General features: G+C 68.8%; 1 protein-coding gene across 1 annotated transcript; it reads right to left on the minus strand.

The window, feature by feature from the left end:
- Positions 1 to 10,766: 10,766 nt before the first annotated feature.
- On the minus strand, positions 10,767 to 15,267 carry EFNA4 (ephrin A4). Its single transcript, XM_076360042.1, has 6 exons — positions 15,155 to 15,267; positions 12,406 to 12,698; positions 11,791 to 11,859; positions 11,564 to 11,623; positions 11,213 to 11,477; positions 10,767 to 11,112 (listed from the first exon to the last, which is right to left on the minus strand). The coding sequence occupies exons 1-5, from the start codon at positions 15,265 to 15,267 to the stop codon at positions 11,389 to 11,391; spliced, it is 624 nt and encodes a 207-aa protein (XP_076216157.1). The 3' UTR covers positions 10,767 to 11,112; positions 11,213 to 11,388.
- Between the last annotated feature and the right edge of the window lie 1,708 nt (positions 15,268 to 16,975).

Below are 16,975 nucleotides of genomic sequence, written 5' to 3' on the forward strand. Positions count from 1 at the left end.
GGCGGGCAGGTGGGCATCCAGCCATTTGGAAGGGTGGGCATCCAGCCACTTGGGAGGGTGGGCACGCAGCCACTTGCCACCAGCTCGGGCGGGCTGGGGCCAGCGTGCCAGGGCAGCCCAGGTGCTGGAGGAGCACAGCCACAGTGCCAGGCTCTCCCGCCTGCCCCGTCCTGCCGCAGGAGCCTGCATGTGGCCGAGCACCCACCCGCAGGGCTGGTCCCCTTGCTCTTCCCACATCTCTGCCTCGTTTCCCCATGAGGGTCTGTGCGGCAGAGGTACCCAGGGGCCTGGCGGGTGCTCCCCGGGCGCCGGTCCCTGCCAGCCATGCGGGAAGAGATTGAGCTGGGTGCCAGCTCCAGCTGCCCGTCCTCGGCAAGATCCCTTAGCAACACCCGGCAGTCCCGTGTGCCAGGTGATCCACGCCCCAGCACACATGTGCACACACGAGCACACTCGCACCAGCACAGGCACACGCAGCTCACCATGAGCTCCCACGCAGGAGCGCGCCCGAGCGCGCGCGTGCTGCCAGCACCAACCTGATGGCCCCTGCTCTGGCAGCACCGGCTTTGCACACGACCCGGAGATTTGGCAGCCCGAGGAGCTTGCAAATAAAACCAGGAGGCTATCGAAACCGTGGCTGGGCTTGCTGAGCTGGCCCTGGCTGCTTCCGCCGGGAGTCATCTCGCTGGAGTGGCAAGCATGGCCGGGGCGGTGCGGGGCCGAACGCCGCGTCCCTGTGTCCCCACTGCCCGGGCACGGCGGCTCCCAGGCCCAGGCAGGTGACACGGCATAGCCCTGGGCTAGGGGCATCTGTTGCCCAATGCCAAGGTTAAGAGGGGTTCCCAGCTCCCCAAAGCTGCCAGGGGAGCTCAGGGCGGACGCGGAGCCACTCCCCCCTTAGGGCCCCTTTTCGGGCTCCCCAAAACCCTTGCGGACGTGTGGATGCTTCCCCAGCCCATGAAGGGGGACGAGGACAGTGGTGGCCAGGGTCTTGCTGAGGCCCCCCCAGTCCCACTCAGCGCCATGGGGGCCCAGCACCAGCGGTACCCGTGGCAGGGCTGTGCCACAGCCTCACAGCCCCCATCCATGCCGGTGGCACTGGGGGGCCAAGCCCCCACCAGAGTCCTGCTGGGAAGGGGGAAGGGGCTGGCGGAAGGGCCCGGAGGACCAAAAAAGCCTGTATTAATTATTCATCCGGAGAAGTGAAGTGAAGAAAACACAACACGTGGAAAAGGGATCTGTCTGGCCCAGGGGGGAGGGGGGGGCCTCTGTCGGAGGTGGGGGGGGGGCGCTGGGGGGGGCAGGGGCAGGAGGGGCTGCAGGGGGCCAGGGCACCCAGGTGCTGGGGCACAGCGGTGGCAGCGGCGGCTCCCTCCCTGTGCACCCTGGTGCTGGGGCATCCCAGGGGGCTGCGCACCTCTGGAAGGGCCCGACAGCACCGCGCTGCCGCCATGGAAACGCCTTGGCTCAGCAAACCCATGGCAACACACACCTCCACATGGAAACCCCCTGCTCATGGCAACGCGCACGCCGCCGACAGCATCCGCATGCGGCCGCGATCACTGGGGGGGACCCTGCACCGGAGCACCCTGATGCGCGAGGCTGCGGTGGGATGGACGGAGCACTCCTGCAGGGACGGAGGGACCCTGGCAGCCAGAAGTGCCCTGAGCATCACGGTGTGCACCCACGCGTGGGCACTGGTACCCACCGGGCATCATCCCCAGGGCTTGGGGATGGAGCCCGGCCGCAGCAGCCAGCATGCAGAGGGGGCTTGGCTGGGTTTTGCCACCCACAGCAGGAGACGGCGTCTCCTGTGGGGACTGCCAGGGTCACCGCCAGCCGGGTGGCTTCACTCTCAGGAGGACACGAGGCCTTGAGCTCTCCAGGAGAGCTGGGGCATGAAGCAGCCCCATCTCCCCCCCCCAGTTCCGTGCCCCCTGTCTCCTCCACCCTGTGCCTGTCTCACTGAGATCCAGCAGGTTCCTGCTTCAAAGCAGTGGGGACCAGAGCAAAGCCCCCCGCCCACCGCCTGGAGCGGGCAGCCACAAGCACTGGCCATGGTGGCTGCTGTGCTTGGAGCGGGGTGGGCCTGGAGGTCCTGCCGGCCGCTTCACCCGCCCTGGTTAATATTTAACCGCGGCTTCCTGTGACAGTATGTCGCAACCACAGAGCAGAGCCGGCATTCAATAAATCATCGCGCCAGGCTGGGAGCTGGGGGGGGGGGGGGGGGGGAGCGGGGGGGCAGCAGCGGAGCAGCGCCCAGCCGAGCGAGAGGGGGAGCCGATAAATAATTCATTAAATAAATAAACATGGCGAGAACGCGGGGAGGAGGCAGGAGTGTAACCAAGAAAGGGCTCGGTGAATGCGGGCATGAAATATTCACCAGCCACACCTACATGGCCCCAAACACGCTGAGCTCAGGGCTCCCGACCTGCCAGGAGGAGCCAGGTGCCGGCACGTGCCTAGCCAGACACAGCAAGAACATCCTAATGGCACACAGAGCAGGCGGCCAGGGCCACAGGGCCACGGCACCCGGGTCGGGGAGCAGGTAGCCGGTGGTACCGGCATGTCTGCACGGAGCCGAGTGGCCCCCAGCTCCTGCCAGCTCCTCCTGGCAGCACTTAGCCATACAAATTGGGCAGCCCCAGGCAGCCTTGTGCCGGCACTTGGGCATGCCACCGTCCTGCCAGGGAGCACGCTCGGCCAGCACGCCTGGGGCAGGCTCGCCGCACACCACGCTCGTGGGCTCACAGCCACCCTGCTCCTCGCTGCCCCTTTCCTTTTTTATCCCCGCGTCGGTCTTTAAATTTGAATGAAGGCCTCATGGATGGTCGCGCCGCATCAGCATCTTGGCGAGTGCTGGGCAAGCGCCACCCCAGTGAGGGCACAGGGTGCTGACCCCCCCACACCTGGGGAGAGGGGGGACCTCCAGCCCTGGAAGCATCCTGCAGGACCTCCTGGGGCTGCTTTGGGGCTGGGCTTGGAGCGATGGCAGCATGATCCAGGGCACCGGGGAGGTGAAGATGGGTGGTAGTGCCACTGGCCACCAGACCACCTCCCTGGCGAGCCACAGTTCCAGCCAGAGCGGCCTCATGCTGTGGGGGGGCTGGAGGTGAGCCCCGCTACGCAGAAGGACATAGGGGTGATTCGTTAATTAGCACCTCAGTGGCTTGAGTTAATTGATGCGGAGCTTGATGGCGCGGGATCGCAGAGGAGGGTTAATTGCCAACGCAAAGCCAGCCGCCAGCAGCCCGGCCATGGCCATGAGCGGGCAGCTGCGCCGGGTGGCGGCAGCAGCGCAGAGCCGGGCTGTCGGAGGAAATCAGCTTCCTCGCGGAGCCGCCGGATGAAGCCGTGCGTGGCTCCCGGCCCCGCCGCCTGCCAGCCCCAGGCTGGCTCACAGCACTGGGGCTGCTCCTGCTGCCTGGCAGGGAGGAAGCCACAGGGTCCCTGCCCTGGGCGCCAGGCGCCTGTTTGCCGGAAGCCTGGCTCCAGCGGGCTCTGCCGTGCCAAATCCCACGAGCCCTGGGTGTGCGGGCACCCAGAGGTGCCAGGTGGGAGGTGCAGGCGGCCAGCTCCTCATGGTTCCCACGGCCTGGCAGCCACAGTCCCCCCACACCACCCTGGCACACGGATGTGCCGCTGGCGGGTGATCCCAGGTAGAAGCAGGTCACCACGCTGCAAGGCACAGACCAGCACCCACGCGCATGCTGCTCTCACCTTGGACCACCCCGTGGCACCACAGGTGCCGGACTGGGGTGCCAGGCAGTGCCAGGGTCCCAGCTGCCCCCTCTGCTGCATCCTGCGGCCCGGCAGCCCACGTGCCGGCGGCAGGGGCTACCTGGCAGTAAGTGCCTGAGTCAGCAGCCGGCACCGAGTGACTCAGCCGGCTCCTCTCTTCTCCTCTCCTCCTGTGTGGCAGACCTCCCTCCCGGCCTCAAGATCACTCCAATATCATCCACCGGCAGCAGCAGCCCCGGCCCTGCTGGCCCTGGCCCAGGCCCTCCTGCTCCGGCATGGCCGCGGCAAGGATGCGCCAGTGGGCGCGAGGGCTGTGCTGGGAGAGAGCTGTCCGGCGTGGGCAGGGCAAGCGCAGCGGGGGCTGGCACCTGGCCCCACTGCAGCGCGGCAGCCACAGCTCCCCAGGGAAGGGACAAGGACACGGAGCTGGGTCTGCAGCCGCTGGCCCTGGCCCTGGCGCTCAGCTCCCTGCTGGCCTCATCCCTGCCTGCCCTGGAGCCTAGTGCTCCGCTCACCCTGGCCGTGCCACCCTGGTGTCTCCTGCACGGTGGCCAGGGGCTGCAGGAACTGCAACAGGCACCATCTGGGGTGGGGGCTACAGCCTGCTGCCCCCCCAGCACCCGTCAGAGCTGGGCAGGCAGTGGCAGTGGTGGGCAGAGCAGCAACGGAGAGCCAAGCACGGCGCTGACGGCGCATGTGGCTGGGCCACGAGGAGCCGTAAACCCCATGCTGAGCCCCGCTGTTTCCAGCAGCCATGGGAGCACCCAAGCGCACAGCAGGCATGGGGCCACCGCACACCACAGCCCCCCCAAGGGACCCTGCACCCCAGACTCGCCCTCACCGGAGCCCTGGCATGGCCTCGCAGCACCCCTGGGACTCAGCCCTGCTCAGCCCCAGCGGCATCTTGCCCTCCCTGAACACTGCCTACACCTGGGCCACGCTGACTCTGCTGTTGCAGCCTGCCCCCGGGGCGCCGCGTGCAGCCTGAGGGCAAGCGCGCATGGGTGTCCGCAGGAGCGCGTGTGTCGGGGCTGTCAGTGCGCACAGGGGCTCCCTGGTGTGTCACCACGCCGGCTGCTATGCACACAGTGCTGTGGCCCCGGGGGGGGGTTGAGCACGGGGCGGCTCCCTAGGGGTGCTGGGAGAGGCGCGAGGGGTGATGGAGCTGGTGGAGCATCCGTGGGACTGGGCAGGGACCTGGCCCGTGGTGGCAGATCAGACCCGGCACCTGCACTGATACAGGATGGTGCTGCCGGAGCCCCTGTCAGCCCCGCTCCAGGCCCGGTGGCAGATCTCTGAGCCGCCCATTACCAGTGCCTAAGTGACGTTAATCCGATTGAGGGGTGACAGGCAGCATCAATATCCCGCTCCCGCCGTACATAGATCACGCTGCAATTAGCATCTGCGGCTGCCGGGACCGGGAGCGCTGGCAGAGGCGGAAGGGGTGATATGGGGGGGGTGCCAGGCTGGGGGTGATGGGGACAGGTCCATGCTGTGACTTGCCCAGGATTGTCCCCATGTTCCTGCCCTGACCCCACAGGTGACAATGCCAGGAGAACTGCAGGCCCTTGGTGCCAAACAAGGGATGGGGATGGGTGCAGGGGTCCGGGGGGGACATGGGAGCCATCCTGGGGACCCCCGGCTGGCACTGAGCTCAGCAGTGCGGGGCTGCTCTGGCTCTGCCCTGGGGATGTGCAACCAGCTCTGACATTGCCCACTCTCCCCTTGGGGACAGCCCATCCCCATCCATCCTGGGCTGGAGCCGCGGCGGTGGGTGACCCCCCCAGCCTGGGGTTGGGGAGAGGGGCCGGGTGCACGCGGTGACCCTGTTTTGCTGCGCCCTTGGTGCTGCGCAGAAGCGAGGGGAAGCAAATGAGCTAATAAATTGGGGGGGGTGGCAGGGGGGCTCAGGATAAAGCATTGCAGGCGCAGGAGATTTCAGGGCCTGAAATATTCATCAGGTTTGATGCGGCACCCGCTGTCACGCTGGCCGTGAGTGATGGCGCGGGGTAGTTTTAATAATGCATCGCTTATAAAAGGCTTGCGAGAGGGACCGGGGGCGCGGGGCAAGGGCGGCCATGGCTCAGCGCTCGCCTGAGATGCGGCAGCCCGGTGGGGGTCCTGGTGAAAACGGGTGGTCCCTCTGGCAGTGGCAGCCGCCGGGCTCCGGCGGGGCCTGTGCCAACCCCATGGTGCCAGCTGGGTGCTGCTGCAGTGGTGCGCGGCAGGGGACAGAGGAGGCAGTGCCAGTGGCACCACCCAGGGACAGCCTGGCATGGCCAGCGAGGCATGGAGAGGTGCTGGGGGAGTGGAGTGCCCCGTGCTGCTGGCACCCAACACCCAAGGGGGTGGCAGAGGACCCCAGGCGGATGCACCGAACCTGCAGCCCGGCAGTGGGTGCCCAGCCACCCCGTCTGGGCTGGGTGGGGGGGCCCCGTGCCCCCGCACAGGGTGTTGCCATCGCAGCTGCTTTGTGCTCCCTCGCTAAATAATTCAGCGCATCGATCTGCCTCCTGGTGCTCCTGCTTCTGGCCACGGGCTGGCCGCACCGCGCTCCTGCCAGCCTCTGGCACCTGCCTGTCCCCGTCCCTGTCCCCGGGCTGGGACTGGCAGGGACCCAGGAAGTTGCCCGCGGTGGAGCCAGGCACACCAGCCCCATGCCCACCAAAGCCAGATGCTGCCCAGGCAGCATGGGGCTCTTGCGTGGCTAACAAGATCTTTGCCAGGGAAGCTCGTTAGCAGCCTGATGATCAAAGGAGTACGGGGCAGATCAATGAACATGGGGAGCAGGCACAGAGGCAACGCAGGACTCCTGCACTGTGGCCCCTGGCATGAAGAGAGACCCCTGTGCAGGAGCCCACCAGCTTCCCCCTGCCCTGCAGCCCCCTGGGGACTCACCTCTGCTCCGTGCCCGAGCATCGCGCCTGCAGCCCCAGCCCTCGGTGCCGGGGCCCCTCTGTCCCCACCAGCATCCTCCCAGCCGGACGTGTGCCCGGAGGGGACGGACAGGCAGTGAGGGCTCTGCGCCCGCGGCGCTTTGTGAGCTACAGCTTGCCAGGGCTGTGGTGAAACCCTGGCATCCAGCCCTGCCGCCGACCCTCGCAGCACCCGCTCTGGGCATCCTTGGAAGATACTGTCCTGGGTGGGCACCCACCCCAGCCCCCACCCTCACCATCTGGCTGCCCCGGGAATGCAGCGTGCTGGAGGGTAACGCCGTGTCGTTTGCACCAACCCGTTCCTGTCCAAATCCTCCTCCCAGCCACTGCTGAGCTGCGGCTCCGTTCTCCTCCTGCCAGCTGGGCCAGTGCCAGCCTGAGAGTCCCAGGATAGACCCAGCTCCGTTTAAAACTGATGAGGGACAAGAGGACAGGAGGCTTAAAACCCAGGTGGGAGCCCTGCCTGCACCCTGCCTGCACCCTGCCCACGTGCCTTGGGGCAGATCCCACACTGCTGCCTGGGGCTCCCATGGGCTGCCAGCCCTGTCCCCAGGGGTCCAGAGAGGGTCCCAGCACAGGGACCCCAGGGCGCGGCAGAGCCGGTTCCAGCACCGAGGGCCCTTAGTATGCAGCAGGTGCAGGCAGCACCGACAGAGCCGGCAGCTGAATGGCGCTGCCGCTGCAAGGGCAGCTCCTGCCCATCCCAGCTCCGGCACAGCAGGATTACTGTCCGTCAGGATTACAGCAGGCTGGGGAGGGGGGCAGCCCTGCCGAGCCACTGCCAGCTCCCCAACACACGCAGGGGCACGGGCAGACAGACGCAGGCAGGGATGGACAGACACCCCAGCACAGAGTGGGGATGCGTGCACGCAGCATCTGCCTGCGTCCGTAGCCCCGGGGGCGCAAACCTGCCAGTGCCCGGGCTGGCGAGCGCGTGCACCGTGCTCCCGTGTGCTCTACCCGCTGCGCTGGCTGCCACCCTGGCCCCGGGCCAGTGGAGATAAACGGCAGTGCCCTCTGCTCCGACCCCGGCAGCGTAAATTGGCCAGTGGAGATGCAGCTGCCCGCCCGGCACCCTGCCCTGGCCGCACGGGATGCAGGTGGGATGCAACAGCCCCTGCATGTGTGTGCCACGCCGGTGCAAGCTGGCACGCCCAGTGCATGCACCCTCATTGCTATGGCAGGCGCGGGCTCGGTGCGTGCGGCTCTGGCTAATTAGCTGGCGCGGGCCAGCTCCCTCCAAAGCCCCTGCTGAGTGTTTTGCTAAATTATAACCTTGACAATGTTCATCATCAGGCGGCTGCTCGGGGAACAGCCGGCTCCGGCCCCGCGTGCCCAGCGCTGAGCACCGGTGCAGCGGCGCAGAGCTGCCCGGCTGGGGTGGCAACACACCGGGGTGGCATCACGCTGGGGTGGCTTCCCACCATGTGCCCGCAACCACCGGGTGATGCAAGAGCAGGACCGAGGCGAGTGATGGGCTCTGTGGCGTGGCCCCGGGGTGCCTGGGAGCCTGCGGCCAGTGCTCAGTGCCTGGCTCACCCGGTGCTGCGCTCCTCAGGGCTCAGCACGCATGTCCCCTCGGCTCAGCATGTCCCCTCAGCATGGCGAGCTGGTGGCCCCGTTTCCATGGTGACACAGAGCCATTTCCCATCTCTGAGATGCTCTCGACAGCTCTCGGGTGGGGGCTGCAGCCGCTGCCCTACACCCATGGGAGACAGGCAGGGATGGACCCCACCACCCCGGGGGGGGACTGTGCTCCTCCCTTCCAGCCATCTGAGGGGGGCTGCTGGGCCCCATGTCCTGCCCTGTGTGTCCTGGGGCTGCCCCTGGGATGGCCAGGGTGCCTGACCTCATCCTCACCCCAGGGCGGTGAGGGGTGTTGGGGAGCGCCGGGTCCCCTGTCCCGGCACGGCTGGGTGAGGGGACCCCAGCAGCGTGGCTGGCCGGGGGTACCCAGTGCCAGGAGCTTCTTCACATGCTGCCGGAAGCACCATAGGGCCAGGGGCCTGCGCCCAGGCTCATCCCGGTGCCACGGTGTACCCACGGTCTCCCGTCCCGGCAGCAAGCCAGAGCACAGGGCTGGGCATGGCCACACCATGCCTCCATCTCACCTCCCGCCACGCCATTGTGACTCCCAGGCTGTCAGCACAACCCGCCGCCTCTTTATCCCCCTCTTCATCTCAGGGCTGCCTATTACTGTTTTGCATCATTTTCCGTCCCTGGTGATAAATTTTTCCTTCCCAATTTCCAAGGGTTTAACTCCCACCCGCCCACAGCGCCCGGGGCTGCCCCATGGGGCATGGACCCGTCGGCTGAGAGCACCCGGACACCCTCACCCCACGCCCTTCCCCAGTGGGATCTGGGTGTCCTGGCACCCGAGCATCCCAACTGGCGTGGGTGGCAGTGCTGGGGCAGGGGCCGGCATCGGGTGGGGGGGGAGCCCCAAGGCGGGGAGATTGCGAGACAGAAGGGACGGGCTAATGGAGCCTATTCCTTTAATAGATTCAATTTCTGCCGCGGCTGGCTGCGGGGCGCGGAGCCATCAATTCGATTCAGGGGATGGGGAATCTGATTTGGAGCGGCCGTGCCATCAATTAGCTTTTATTGATGGCATTGCTCATTGGAAGTCGATGGGATTTGAAGCCGGCAGCGGCTCCCGCATACCAAGCAACCCCCGCTCAAGGACAGGGCCCCACTGCTCCGGGACCCGGCACCCACACTCGGGTCCTCACAGGGACCCCTTGGCCCTCACCTGGGAAAGCCCCGGCGGGGCTGGGGCAGCGAGATGGGCAGCCCCCCGGAATCCCTCCACAGGGGTCCATTGGGGGATGCCCCCAGCCAGCATTCTGACATGAGGGTCCCTTGGGACACGGTTGCTCCCAGCATCCCCGCATGGAGGTCCCTTGGGTACGGTCCCCCCCAGATGACATGACCCCTGCATGGGGGGGTCCCACAAGGCAGAGTTTCCCCCCTGAGGATCCCTGCATGGGGCTCCTACAGGGCATGGACACCTCTACACCAGGCAGCCGCCAGGCACCATCCTGGGCCCCGCAGTGGGGCCAGGCTCCGCTGCCCCCCATAGGGACGGGGTGCAGGGTGCGGCGGGGGAAGGGCAGGCAGCGGCATGGGAGGGGGGGAGGGGTGCGGTGCGGTCGATGCTTTTGCTCAGCCTCTTGCCGAGCAGTTTCTCCCGAGAAGCCATAAAACCTGTCTGACGTGCCCAGCACCACTGCGGCAGGCGGCCGGCAACGCCTGCGCGGGGAGGGGGACGCAGGGGCCTGGCTGCCAGCAGCCCCATGGGGGGCTCGGCCCTGGCTGGGCCCCCCGAGCAGGGCAGCGGGGGGCTGCACCCACGGGGCAGGGGGACAGGAGCCGCCGGCCGCTGCGGAAGCCTCAAGCAACTCTCCCACCAGCAGGCAAGCCTGGGGCACACCGCTGCCGGCTCCATCCCATGGCCGCTGGCTGCACCGGAGCTGTGACCCTGGTGGCAGGGACCCAGCCACACTGCAAGATTGGCCCATGCAGCGACCTGGGTGCCCCATAGGTAAAGGGTGACACCCCAACCGTGGCCTCCACAGCCCCCTGCTTTGTGGTGCATCCTAATGGGGTACGCAGTGGGCGGCGGGACAGATGGATGGAGGACCACCGCCATGCGGGCAGCCCAAGCCTGGCCAAGGGCAGCGAGCAGGACCAGGGCGCCCAGCTGGGGGCTCTGGGTGAGCGACCCCCCCAGCCCTGCCGCCCCTTGTCCCTGTCCCTTACCAGGCGCTGGTGGCCAGCTCTGGGTCCCGCTGCCAGGCACTAATTGCAGGCAGCTCGTCTGTAATTAAAGCTCTCCCTGTGACATGAGCTGACGTCTCAATATCAAATCACTGCAATTAAACCCCTGGCATGAAAGGTCGTGGCAAGAGGTGCAGGCACCCCCGGGGAGCAGCCACCCCGGCCTGTGCCCCAGCACCCCTGCGGGGACGGGGACCATGGGCAGGTGGGTACAAGCAGGAGGGGACCGCAGGCAGGTGGGCACGGGCAGGAGGGGACCGTGGGCAGTGCGAGGCCAGGGGTGGGGGCTGCACAGCCTGAGAGCACAGCAATCTTGCAAACACTGTATTGCTCGGCTCAGTCACTACCAGGGGTTAAAACCAAACCGTAGGGGCCAGTGACGGCATGGAGGAGGGCGTCTTCCCAGAAGACAGATCGGTGTGTCCTCGCCGGAGGACAAGGCAGCAGAGGGGCCGGGCGCCTGCCTCCATCCGGCGCCCGCTCCAGGGCCTGGGGGTCGCCAGTCCCCCGGGGCAGGGGGTCCACGGGGGAAGGCACAAGATGAGGCGATGGCCCTGGGGCAGAGCAGGCGTCCGCTGAGCTGCAGGGAGCCCAGCGCTGGGGCAGGGCGGCTGGCGGGGCCGGTGTGCAGCGATGCTGGCGGGAAGCGAGGTCCCTGGGAAGGGGAGAGCCCCATCAGGGGATGCTGTGGCATGGCAAGGGGGACCAGCCCCTGGGGGCACCCACTGCTTGGGAGCCCCCCGTGCCCCCCTCACCTTCCAGCCTGGAGCTCCTGGCCCCGGCTCGGCTCCGTGGGGGTCCGGCGGGTGAGTGAGTCATGGCCCGGGGCTGCCCCATGGGCTCGGGGCGGGGGGATGGTGGTGGAGGAAGAGTCTGGAAGCAGGCAGTGGGGCAGAGGAGCCCGTCCCCCCACCATGGGCAGCGCCGAGGGTCAGATCCAGAGCAGGGTGAGGAGCACCAGCGCCAGGCACGGGGCGCGAGGCTGCAGCGGGGCTGCGATGCCCCGGGCAGGCACTGCGTCTGCCAGGGCAAGAGCAGAGGTCAGGCTGAGCCAGCCCCGGGCGCCCCTGGCCGCCCCCTGGCCCACCTGCCCGCCTTGTACTCACCCTCCGGCCCCCCACGCCCGTGGGGCTGCGAATTGGGAACCTCCGTCACCGGCTCCGGTGCTGAAACAAACCCCAGCAGTGTCAGAGACTGGCTCCCCTGGGGGACACGGTGTCCCCTCAAGGCCCCAGTGCAAACCAGTACACCCAGCGGGGACCAGGCTGCCCCAGAGACAGGAGAGGGGGAGCCCCAGACTTTTGGGGCACAGCCGCCCCCCGGTCGGACTCACTCGTGCCTCTGCAGCAGACGGAGACGCGCAGCTTCAGGCAGCGCCCGGCGCTCTCGGGGCTGGGGACAGCTGGGCAGAGGGAACACATCAGCGGGCCCCCCCCCGGCACGGCCCCCCCAGCCCGGGACGGGACCCCCCGACGGCCGGGTCAGAGCCGGGCCTGGGGCGCCCCCTCCCGACGGACTGCGGGACCGGCACCCCCCGCGCCCCCACCCCGGGGCATCCAGACCCCCTGCCCACCCCGGCCCCTGCTGCATCCAGATCCCTAGGTGCAGCTGGACACACACCCCCCCCCCCAAGCACCCCAGCCCTGGTTGCATCCAGACTCCCGGGGGCATCCAGATCCCCTTTGTTCACCCCAACCTTGGTTGCACGTAGACCTCCGGTGCACCCCAACCCTGGTTGCATCCCAACCCTCAGTTGCATCCAGACCCCCCCTGTTTACCCCAACCATGGCTGCATCCAGATCCTCGATGCACCCCGAACCTCCTGCATGCCCCAAACCTGGTTCCACCCAGACCTCTGGGTGCAGCCAAACCCTGGTGGGACCCGACCCCGCTGCACCCACCCCTGGTGCAGCCGCCCGACTGCGCCCCAGGCCCCGGGGTGACTCACAAATGTAGTAGTAGGTCTCCCCCGGCTGGAACTCGAAGCCGAGCGAGAAGGGGGTGAAGCGCTGGATCTTCTCTGAGAAGCGGACGGGCCCGAAGGGTGCCTGGGGCCGGTTGCACTCCCAGCGCTTGAAGGCGCCGGGGGTCTCGTAGCAGCCGCGGTAGCCCTCCCGGTCCACCATGAAGAGCGTGAAGGTCTCTGCCCGGCCGGCGGGCACGGCCCCCTCGTAGTGCGGGCAGTAGATGTCCAGGTAGTCATTAATGGCCACCTGGATGGCGTAGTCGTCCCGCAGGAACCTGCCGGGCAGGGCGAGCTGGGGAGTGGGCGGCCAGGGGTCCCGTTGTCCCTGGGAGGGACGCCCTGCTGCCCCCCGCCCCGGCAGAGCAGGTGGCCGGGCTTTTGCCGAACAGCTACCGGGCGTTCGTCCGCTCCACACAACCAGGCATCAGCTCGGATTAGCCGCAGGCCACTGGAGCTGAATGGGCTCGGCCGCCGCGGCCGGGGAAGCCCAGCCACGCCAGCCAGGGCACAAAGCCCCTCGCCCCAGGCACCCGCCTCACCACCCCGGCGCTGATCGGTGCTGACACCCCGGCGGGGGGCCGCCCCACACGATGCCTCCTGCACCACATGGTACTTCCAGGGGCACGGCTGGCCAGGGCAGGGGGCACGGGGGGCTCTGCTGGCTGGGCAGGCAGGGGAGGGGGCCCAGCCCGGGTACCTGCGCGGGCAGGCAGGCACCAGCGTGGCTGTTGGGATGGCATGAGCTCATGGCTGCAAACAGCGCGTGCGGCTAGGCTGGGGTGGAGCAGACACCTCTGCAGGCACACACACACACACACGCACACACATGTGCACACATACACATATGTGCACATGCTTGGTCCTGCCCACCCGGGACAGGCAACGGAGCAGGAGCCCCTCTCCCCCTTCCCAGCCCCAGCAGGGCGGCAGTCTCCGTCCTGCGCCCGCGTCTCCCAACCAGCTGGATCCTGCCGCGGCCCAGACATGCACCAGCCCGGCAGGGCCCTGGCCTTGCTGGCAGCGCTGCGGCAAGGATGGTGCTGCCGAGCTGCCGCCTGGCTGGCAGGGTCGCCCTGTCCTGCCAGAAAGGGGGCTAGCGGGGAGACCCCGGGGCCAGCTCCAGCCCCCTCCTCCCACCCCGGTGCAGGCACAGGCAGTGTTTACACCAGGCGCAGATTCCTGGCAGCTGCGGCAGAGGTCGGTGCATTAATCACCGGGCCGGCAGCGCTGTCGAGCCGGGGAGGCTCAGGCCCCAGCTGCCCCCCCCAGGCCAGGGGCTCTTCGAGGACAGGACCGGGCGCGGGCTCCCCGCTGACTCAGAGCATCCCGCCGGGCGACGCTGGCTGGGACGAGCCCAGGCAGGGCCGAGGGCTGCCAGGGGCCGGGGCCCTGCCCTGACCCTGCGGAGGGGCACACGCCCCCCCCCCGCCCCCCCCCATTCCTGGGGCACCCACGGGTGGTGGGTTCCCACGTCTCCCATCCGTGGGTCCCCACTTGCAGGGGGAAGGTAAGGCAGCATCGGTGCCCCCAGCCCTGCCTGGAGTGTGCCCACCTGCCCCAGCCCAGCTTTGCGGGCCAAGGGCACGAGACCCATGTGCGGGAGTGCAGCCCCCGGGCCCTCAGCACAACACCCCGACCTTGCCTCCCCACTCCCCTGGGCCCCGAGCTGGGAAATGCCTAAAATGGAGGAGGCTGGGAGAAGGGATGGGACTGGACCCCGGCCCACCGATGATGGCAGAGCCTGTGGGCAGCACCTGTGGCTGGGCAGGGGCTGGGCTGGGCCGTGCCCAATGGCCCCCACCAGCGGGGACATCCACTATGGGGATCCACAGCCCTGGCAGTGCCACCCACCGGCTTGATGCCACCCAGGGTGACCCCAGGCTTGATGCCCACCGGCCGCAATTGCCCCAGGGCTGCCCACCAGCCCCATGCCCAGCAAGCGTGCCCAGGCTCGGTACCACCTGAGGATGCCCAAAGCTCAGTACCACCAAGGGTGCCCGGGCTCAGTGCGGGTTGGTACCACCAGGGGACTTGGTACCACCAGGAGTGTCCACCAGCTCGGTACCACCCAGGGCTCAGTATCACCTGGGGGTACTCACCTGCTCGATACCACCCGGGGCTCGATGCCACCAGCAGTGCCCGGCGGCTCAGTACTACCTGGGGGTACTCACTGGCTCGGTACCGCCTGGGGATGCCCGGTGGCTCGGTACCACCCGGGGCTTGGTGGCTCAGTACCACTGGGGGTACTCACCGGCTCGGTACCACCCTGGGGCTCCCTTGGTGCCACTGGGGGTGCCCAGTGGCTCAGTACCGCTCGGGGCTCAGCACCACCTGGGGGTACTCATCGGCTCGGTAACGCCCGGGGGTGCCCGGTGGCTCGGTACCACCGGGGGATACTCACCTGTTCGCTACCACCTGGGGCTCGGTGCCACCGGGGATGCCCGGTGGCTCTGTACCACCTGGGGGTACTCACCAGCTCGGTATCACCTGGGGGTGCCCGGTGGCTCGGTAGCACCCGGGGCTCGGTACCACCGGGAGGTACTCACCGTCTCGGTATCACCCGGGGGCGCCCGCTAGCACGGGGGCTGCCCGGTGGCTCGGTGCCCGCCAGCTCCGCCCCGCCCGGGAGCCCACCGCCCGCCGCCCCGACCCTCCCGGCGGCGCGGGCCCGGGGCTCGGCGGGGCCCGGGGAGCACAAAGGCGGCGGGGCCGGCGGGGGCGGCGGCGCTACCTGGGGTTGCTGCCGTTCCAGTAGACGCCGTGGCGGAGGCCGCGCACCGGCGGCGGCGGCGCCCAGAGCAGCGGCGCCCAGAGCAGGAGCCCGAGCAGCGGCGCGGGGCGCATGGCTCCGCCGGCGGCGGCGGGGGGCGGCGGGGCCGGGGCCGGGGCGGGGGCCGGCGGGGGCGGGGGCGGCCCGGCACGGCGGGGCTCGGCACGGCCCGGCCCGCCCCGCCAACTTCGGGCCAATCCGCGCCGCGCCGCCGCCCGGCAACTTCCCCGAGCGCCATTAACCCTTGGGGGGCGGCACCGGCACCCCCCGGCACCGGGACCGGCACCCCGAAACCATCTGGCATCCTCGGCACCGAACGGGACCGGGACCGGCAACCCCGCACCGACCGGCACCTCCGACATCCATCGGCACCGGGACCGGCACCCCGGCACCGACCCGGCATCCCCCCCGCCTCCTCCGGCACCCACCGGGACCGGCACTGACCCGGGGCGGGACCGGCACCGACCCGGGGCCGACCCGGCACCCCCTCCCCCGCCCCTAATCCGGCGCCCACCGGCACCGGGACCGTCACCCCCGCACCGATCCGGCACCGGGACCGGCATCCTCGGCACCTACCCGGTCCCCCCCCCGCCCCAGCCGGCACCCCCGGCACCGCCCTGGCACCGGGACCGGCATCCTCGGCACCTACCCGGTCCCCCCCCCCGCCCCAGCCGGCACCCCCGGCACCGCCCTGGTACCTCGGGCATCGACCGGGACCGGCACTGCCCAGCACGGCCCGGGCACCCGGGACCGGCAGCACCGGGTGCTCCCCGCGCCCACCCGTGCCCCCGCCGGGCATCAGCGCCCACTGGACGCCGGTACCGGCACCGGCCAGGCGCAGCGGGACCCGGCGGAGGAACGGTGCTGGTCCGTGCACACGGGGCAGCTCCTGCACACGCGTGTGTGCAGACACGGGGTGACTCCTGCACACGCGTGTGTCCATGCACACAGGGGGCAGCTCCTGCACACGCGTGTGTCCATGCACAGGGGGGGCGGCTCCTGCACACGCTTGTGTCCATGCACACACAGGGCGGCTCCTGCACACGCTTGTGTGCAGACACGGGGTGACTCCTGCACACACGTGTGCCTGTGCACACACAGGGTGACTCCTGCACACGCGTGTGTCCATGCACACAGGGGGCAGCTCCTGCACACGCTTGTGTGCAGACACGGGGTGACTCCTGCACACACGTGTGCCTGTGCACACACAGGGTGACTCCTGCACATGCGTGTGTCCATGCACACAGGGGGCAGCTCCTGCACACGCGTGTGTCCATGCACATGGGGTGACTCCTGCACACACGTGTGTCCATGCACACACGGGGCGGCTCCTGCACACGCGTGTGTCCATGCACACGGGGGGCGGCTCCTGTACACGCTTGTGTGCAGACACGGGGTGACTCCTGCACACGCGTGTGCCTGTGCACACATGGGGCGGCTCCTGCACACGCTTGTGTGCAGACACGGGGTGACTCCTGCACACACGCGTGTCCATGCACACACAGGGCGGCTCCTGCACATGCTTGTGTGCAGACATGGGGTGACTCCTGCACATGCATGTGCCTGTGCACACATGGGGCGGCTCCTGCACACGCTTGTGTGCAGACACGGGGTGACTCCTCCACACGCGTGTGTCCATGCACACACAGGGCGGCTCCTGCACATGCTTGTGTGCAGACATGGGGTGACTCCTGCACATGCATGTGCCTGTGCACACATGGGGCGGCTCCTGCACACGCTTGTGTGCAGACACGGGGTGACTCCTGCACACACGTGTGTCCA

The sequence above is a fragment of the Aptenodytes patagonicus genome, chromosome 26 (genome assembly GCF_965638725.1).
Source record: "Aptenodytes patagonicus chromosome 26, bAptPat1.pri.cur, whole genome shotgun sequence".
Taxonomy (NCBI): Eukaryota; Metazoa; Chordata; class Aves; order Sphenisciformes; family Spheniscidae; genus Aptenodytes; species Aptenodytes patagonicus.